General features: G+C 39.4%; 2 protein-coding genes across 2 annotated transcripts; one reads left to right on the top strand and one right to left on the bottom strand.

Annotated features, from left to right (window-relative positions):
• Positions 1-793: 793 nt before the first annotated feature.
• Positions 794-3,752, top strand: LOC124168338. The gene is made up of 3 exons (XM_046546554.1): positions 794-1,257; positions 1,345-1,423; positions 3,333-3,752. The coding sequence occupies exons 1-3, from the start codon at positions 1,217-1,219 to the stop codon at positions 3,750-3,752; spliced, it is 540 nt and encodes a 179-aa protein (XP_046402510.1). The 5' UTR covers positions 794-1,216.
• A 687-nt stretch (positions 3,753-4,439) lies between these two features.
• LOC124153773 (putative nuclease HARBI1) lies at positions 4,440-6,167 on the bottom strand. The gene is made up of 2 exons (XM_046527132.1): positions 5,576-6,167; positions 4,440-5,322 (listed from the first exon to the last, which is right to left on the bottom strand). The coding sequence occupies exons 1-2, from the start codon at positions 5,804-5,806 to the stop codon at positions 4,480-4,482; spliced, it is 1,074 nt and encodes a 357-aa protein (XP_046383088.1). The 5' UTR covers positions 5,807-6,167; the 3' UTR covers positions 4,440-4,479.
• Positions 6,168-6,879: the final 712 nt, after the last annotated feature.

Here is a 6,879-nt window from a genome sequence, read left to right as displayed (position 1 = left end):
TTGAAAAACAGGATAGTAAGTATTGGAATTCAACTTATTCAAACACTTTTCATTATCGAAAAAACTTCAATAGTCAAAGAAATATTTTTTAAATTCATTATTTTTTAATATTTTGATTTCTATTATGAAGGAAAATGATTGTGTTTTTATACTTCGGGGGGGCGGAGGGTCCGAACCCTCCGGACCCCACCCCTGGATACGCCACTGAATATGTATATTATTGTTTTCCTTAAGGAAATTTTAAAGATTAGTTGTGTAGCCCGTCTATATTTGCTTTCAAAGACTGCTTACGTTCTTGTACGGAACTCAATACTCTTTAGCAGGTGAAAGTAGCTAAGGAGAGTCTTTCAGGATATGTTTTCTTCAGTTATAAATGCTAAGTCCCAAGGAAGGGTACAAGAAGGATTTTTCTCTCCTTCCCTTACCCTTAATGGTGGGTAGAGGAAGGGTACACGGATGGTAAGGGAAGGAGTTCCAAGGAAGGGTACACGAAGGATTTTTCTCTCCTTCCCTTACCCTTAATGGTGGGTAGAGGAAGGGTACACGGATGGTAAGGGAAGGAGTTCCAAGGAAGGGTACACGAAGGATTTTTCTCTCCTTCCCTTACCCTTAATGGTGGGTAGAGGAAGGGTGCACGGATGGTTAGGGAAGGAGTTCCAAGGAAGGGTACACGAAGGATTTTTCTCTCCTTCCCTTACCCTTAGGCCGTTTTCCAATTCGCAATTATTCACCCTTCATGCACTTTTCGATCGTCAACTTACGGATGTGACGACACCAAGGGTGCGTCCAATCGGCGAGGGCGCAAGGGAACGAAGGGGAAGTGGACAAGGGAACGCGGATGCTCCCTCGTTAATGTGCCCTCGTAGAAAGTGGATGTGAGAATGGCGGCAATAGAAACCGTGAACTGGAATTGTAAGTAATTTTGTCTTTATTGTGTTTTTTTATCTTTATTAATGTGAACTCTTTTACATATTATGATATCGGCATTGTTAATTATTGATCTTCAGTTGCAAAAATACAAGTATAATTACCATCTCCGAATATGCAAGATGCCGAAAACATTTTTCTCCATAGCACGAAAAAATCTTTCTCTTGCTGTCGATTGTACGTGTCGTGACTAAATTCTTATTTAATATTTATTATGTAAATTATCCATATTCCAGGGACTGAAGAAACAGTTTTCCAATTTATTGCTCTCCGTGCCCAATACGAGCACATGTTTACGGGCCGTAAAGGATCTGCTGCAGCAGCCTACGGGTGTGTAAATTATAATTTCCAGTGATAACTTTCAATTGCATTTTCCTCCCGTGTTTTGCGATAGCCATAATTTTATTATCATTGCAGGAAAATATGTACGGAAATCGGCATTCCCAATGTCGCCGCGGCGAAGAAGAAGTGGGAAAACCTAGTCGATAAATACAAGGTATTACCTTATTTATGTCACTTTGTCTTGTTTTATGGGTTACACTTATGCTGGTATATGTTTCTTTAAACTTTCCATCATCTTAAGCTTGGCGATTTTTCGGTTATTGTTTTCCCCCAATGCTTAAACGTCATAATCTGCGAATATGATAATTTCTCGGTCCATGTGTCATAGCCGGTTTTGTTCTCAAACGAGTGTCCTGCTACGTATGAGTTGAATCATTATTCATTACCTTCATTTAAAATATCCTCCTTGAAAGCATCCAAATGTGTTCCCATTAATAGCATCAAAACTAGTAGGTTACCAAAATAGTTCTCATTTGAGCCAAGGCATTTAATTCGTGATAAAAACCTCTACCATCACTTTTTCGAAAGAACTAGTTATCAATTAGGTTATCAAAATTCTCTCAAATTAGAAGGGATAACAAAATATTCTCTGAAGGTTATAATTCGTGTTGGTACATGGACAGCATCTAATGTATATTTACTTCAGTGTGATTGTGAAACAGATTCCTCATAGATTTGACTCTAGAATTGTTAAGGTTCAAAATGAAGTAGCTGACCTTTTGCTTCTGGTTGTGTCCAACTTTTTTTTAAATTTGTAACCTGAAAATCTGTGACTATTCAACATCGGGACAGGCACAATTGCCCCAATTAGGCGAACTATCCCATACATGGACATAAACAAACTTTGAAATGATAGAAAGAAGACTAAAGAATGTTTTATAAACAATGTTTATTACACTATTAATTTGTTAAATAAATCAGCAAGACTAATTAACTCATTAAAATTTTTAAGAATGATATTAATCTTAGTTGAAAATATTTTTCACAGCCTAAAGGCGATGCTGGATGAAAGCCATTTAGTTATTCCTACTGAATAAAAATTTACGGTTAATTAGTTAATAATATGTGATTCCTAAACATGCAAGTACTTTCATTTCAAATCGTATCTCCTCGTACGACCCAAGTCAGCACAGAAATCCAATGACAAATTTGGGCTATCTTCATTGCCTTTTGCGTGAAGAAGAGCTGTAAACCCTCAATGAACCTCTTTGCATCCAGAGTTATCACTTAGCTACGTTCAGATGCGATTTAATCTCCATCACTATCCTCACCTTCAGCTTCACTGTTGCCTGTGTAATATGGTTTCGGCAATATCAACTTCACAGTTTTTCTTGGTCCAAATTGCAGTGGATATTATCGAACTATTCATGGCTTGTGTAACGTGGCACCGTTTCGAGTTGAATACATGTTCAGATTCTGCTGTAATGTTGAACACAGCACTGAATTTTTTGAAATCGCAATGAAAAAACAATCTTGAATGTTTTAACGGTTGACACCTGGCCAGCTTTCAGCCAGAAACAATATTGCTTGCTGAATTCGTACCTTTGAGCTTACTGCGTTGGGGGTGGATGATGATGTCAGATGGTTATCTTCTATAGATTCTAGAATATTATCTACTTATTTTCCACGGTAAAGTGTTCTCAAATTTTTAATGATCCCCATATGCATTGGTTGCTCCAAGGGCATAGTTTCCTAGCAGAAATTCCAACTGATAATTTTTTAACACACATTTTGGCAATCAGCATGTGCCGTACAATTGTCATGTACAAGAAGAACCTTTCTCGATTTCCATGCTAATTCTATATCCTCACTGGTCAATCATTGCATAAAGAGGCTCACTGTTTTCGCTACCTTGCTATGTATTGGCTTGGTACTCTAATGGTATAACATAATTCATGACATTAGGTCACCAATTCTGCATAAAAATTAATTTACCTAAAAGATCAACACTTTTACTGAATATTTTCATTTTTATGTTGTATCCATGTTGGATTTCATATATAAGTTTCAATAATATCCGGGCTATGCTCATTGAGTAACATTCCTTTCCCATTTTGTTTCAGAAATGTAAATATCCCAAGACAGGGATGGGTACAGAAGGGGGGGACAAGGGTCCATTAACATGGAAATTCTACGAGGCCATGGATGAGGTATTGGGGAGGAAACACATAATCTCCCCTCCTCTCATAGTGGATTCCGGAGTTCAAGGGAGCACGAGCTGCCCAACAGTGACTCCACCCCAGCCCACACCCACGCCTTTGGAGGTTGATGATGTGCCGGAGTTAATGTGCACTGCAAGCACACCAACCTGGCGTGAAAGGGCGGTGAGAAAAAGGAAGAGGTCGGAGGAGGACGATCCTCTGCACCAGCTGCTCGTAAGGAGTGAGAGGAGGCACGAGGAGAGGATGGAGCAGCTGCTCCAATTGAGAAAGGAATCGAATGATATTTTGAAGAGTTATTTGAGCCATATAATTAATAAATAATGTTGAAATGATACCCTCTTTTATTTCCAGCATCAACCTCCCTGTATATACGAGTTATCAGTATAGTACTTAAGAAAAGGGCAAGGAATTTGTTGTATTATCTTTTGCGTTAGTAACTCTTTACATATTCAGAGGTGTTGCGTTACTGTTGAAAAATCTCCCTGTAAGCAGACATCTGAAAATGTTTGCACAGTTAGGGATAATTTTAGAATACATTAGAGTAGGTGAATTCATTAGACCACTGTTATCATTCATGTGTTTTTGCAAAAAAGCTATCAGCCTAATCCATATCAATTCAGGCAGCCAAAGAAAAAATCTTACCTTTACAATCTCAGGTGTTATAGAACTTAACATATGTATGTCAAATTTCAGGGCGAAGTAAATTTTGTATTTTTTTGTTCTGTCCAAAAGACCTTTTAGCCTGAGATACAGTTAATCGAACATGATCCCATAGCATTTTTGTGGGTTGTGAATTAAAAAATTCTGTGGGCATTTCTGAGATAATAGTTAGACAAATGAAATTGTTTTCTATTCTTTAAAGGTCATGCAATATTAGTTTGCCCATCAATGTCAGTCTAGACATGTCTTCTGAATTCCCTGAAAAAACTTGCAATCAAGAAAAACATCAAACAATAGGCCCCTAGATACGACTTACTTTGGGTCTTGGCTGCAATAAAAAGAATAGGAAGAATTGAAACAAGAGTTGAACCATTCATAGTTTTTATTTTTAAGCCACATTTAATTCATTTTGTAACTGCATGGCCAGCTGCAACCTAAAATCATCTCCTGCTGCCTCAACATCATTTTGATGTTGAGGTGGATGGACAATACCATTCTCCCTCAATTCTACCTGAAAAATATCTCCAGCAAGCACACATATATTGTGTAAGGCTGCACAAGCAGCAATAACTTTCACAGCCTTCTCTACTTTAAGCTCAATCACTTTTGTGAATATACTTCTCCACCTGGTCTTCATCATTCCTATTGCTTGCTCTACCACAATCCTTGCCTTTGAGAGGTGGGTGTTGAACAACAGCTCTAAGGGGTTAGCAGCTGCCCTAAAAGGCGTCATCAAGCATATAGGAGTTACCCGACAAGGATAACCTCCATCACCAATGATAAAATACCCCTGAGGAGGGTACATCGCATTAACATACAAAGAACTGTGCCGTAGCACTCTGGCGTCATGCACAGACCCTGGGAAACCAGTAAAAAAGTCTAAAATTTTGCCACTGCTATCAACTAGCAACTGAAATTGTAATGAATAAAACAATTTTCTGTTTATATATTGCTCATTTTGCCCACTTGGGCAAAACACTCGCACATGCGACCCATCAATGGCACCGACACACTTTGAAAAGACTCTGCTTCCACCTCTTGCTGCAAAGCCTCTCCCAATTGCATTGAGTTCATCCCCATGGGGCAGCCTAATGGAATCTCGTAACATGTCTACCATCACCTGTAGCATCTTCCTCACAGCACTGCTGACAGATGTCAGCGGAATTCCAAATGTGGTCGAAATGACACGGTATGATGTCCCACAAGCGAGCCAAAATAGGAACATAATAACCTGGAATATGACCGTTCAACATTAAATTCTGTAAGCTTCCATGGTAATAGCACTTATAACCAAATTGGAAGAAGCTTTAAAATATAAACAATGGAGTGAAGCAACAGAAATACTAATGGAAGAAATGATCCAATTCAATAAGCAGTAAAAAAGCAACTGCTAGTAATTGCAGATATGGTGGCTTTGAAATGAAGCCTCAAAGAAAGCATATCATTAATAAGGAAGGTACTTTTTATTAACGAAGCAAACTCACTTCCAACTCTCGGCTCCAACCATGACGCTTTCTCTCAGTCCTCAGAACCAACAGTCTGAGGGCATGAGGCGTCACACGAAGATGTCGTCTGGTTTGGAATTCGTCGCCTCTCAAAATTTCCCATATCGGGCCTCGATCGGTGACACCCCGGACGCAGTAGGGAGCCCTCCGGCGCTGTATTGACCGTAAAAGAAGACTTTCCGTTAAATCATTCTTCAGTAAATCAAGCATTACGCAGAGTAATTATCATGAAACTCACCATTCGCCGACGTAGCAAGATAGCAATTACTTGCAAGCGCCGTCTTCTCCGCTCCTCCATCTCCATTATAGCGTCATCAATTACACCTATGTTCGCAACATACTCCATGAGCACCATAATGTCGATTCCATCCATATTCCAGAGTAGGACGTATTTATCCGCTTTTTTTGCAGTCTCAATTACAAATGTAAACAAACCGAGAAGTTCCAGAATCACCCTGCGCTTCACATTTCGTCACTGTCAAGAGTTCGCATTTTTTCCGTTCACCCTTGATGGCGCCAGTAGAGCATTAGTAAGGGAGCAGGGTGCAAGGGAGAAAGGGAACGAGGGAGTGAGTGCATACTACGTGAATTGGAAAACGGCCTTAATGGTGGGTAGAGGAAGGGTGCACGGATGGTTAGGGAAGGAGTTCCAAGGAAGGGTACACGAAGGATTTTTCTCTCCTTCCCTTACCCTTAATGGTGGGTAGAGGAAGGGTACACGGATGGTTAGGGAAGGAGTTCCAAGGAAGGGTACACGAAGGATTTTTCTCTCCTTCCCTTACCCTTAATGGTGGGTAGGGCGTGGGTTCTGCAAGGGTAACTACCCACCATGAAGGATGCCACCCTTCCTGTACCCACCATGGTGGAGTTTGTTTTTGTCAGGGTAGTGGAACTTGCTCTTCAGAGTAGTAGAATAAACGCAGGTAGATATAACTTTTAATGTTTTTAATTAAAATGTTGCATGCATACCGGGGCGTAGGATATATACAACTATTAACATACCCTTTCAAATCTTCAGCGTATCATTTAATATAGTACGTACAGCTAATGACGTATTACAGCTAAACTGACATCTGTGCGGATTAAATCCACCTGAATTAAGTATCCTGTTATTTGTATCATTTGAATTCCTTTAGAAAGAAAATCTGAATGTTTTGCTTGTTTTGAAATATACCTAAAGTAATGCCGCATTGCTAAGATTTTTATATTTCGTGAGCAATCTTCAATAGTTTCATTTAATGTTTAATTAAAATGGCACCCAAGATTCAGGGAATTCGATGTTT

This window comes from Ischnura elegans, chromosome 1 (assembly GCF_921293095.1).
Source record: "Ischnura elegans chromosome 1, ioIscEleg1.1, whole genome shotgun sequence".
Lineage (NCBI taxonomy): Eukaryota > Metazoa > Arthropoda > Insecta > Odonata > Coenagrionidae > Ischnura > Ischnura elegans.
The sequence above is the reverse complement of the archived record's forward strand: the minus strand, read 5'-3'. Positions and strand labels throughout refer to the sequence as shown.

Coding starts and splice junctions, on each gene's coding strand:
- LOC124168338 (XM_046546554.1), top strand. CDS start 1,217: ATGTTTACGGGCCGTAAAGGATCTGCTGCAGCAGCCTACGG. Junction 1,258..1,344: donor TCTGCTGCAGCAGCCTACGG/GTGTGTAAATTA, acceptor TTATCATTGCAG/GAAAATATGTACGGAAATCG. Junction 1,424..3,332: donor ACCTAGTCGATAAATACAAG/GTATTACCTTAT, acceptor ATTTTGTTTCAG/AAATGTAAATATCCCAAGAC.
- LOC124153773 (XM_046527132.1), bottom strand. CDS start 5,806: ATGCTTGATTTACTGAAGAATGATTTAACGGAAAGTCTTCTTTTACGG. Junction 5,323..5,575: donor GTTGGAGCCGAGAGTTGGAA/GTGAGTTTGCTT, acceptor GTCATATTCCAG/GTTATTATGTTCCTATTTTG.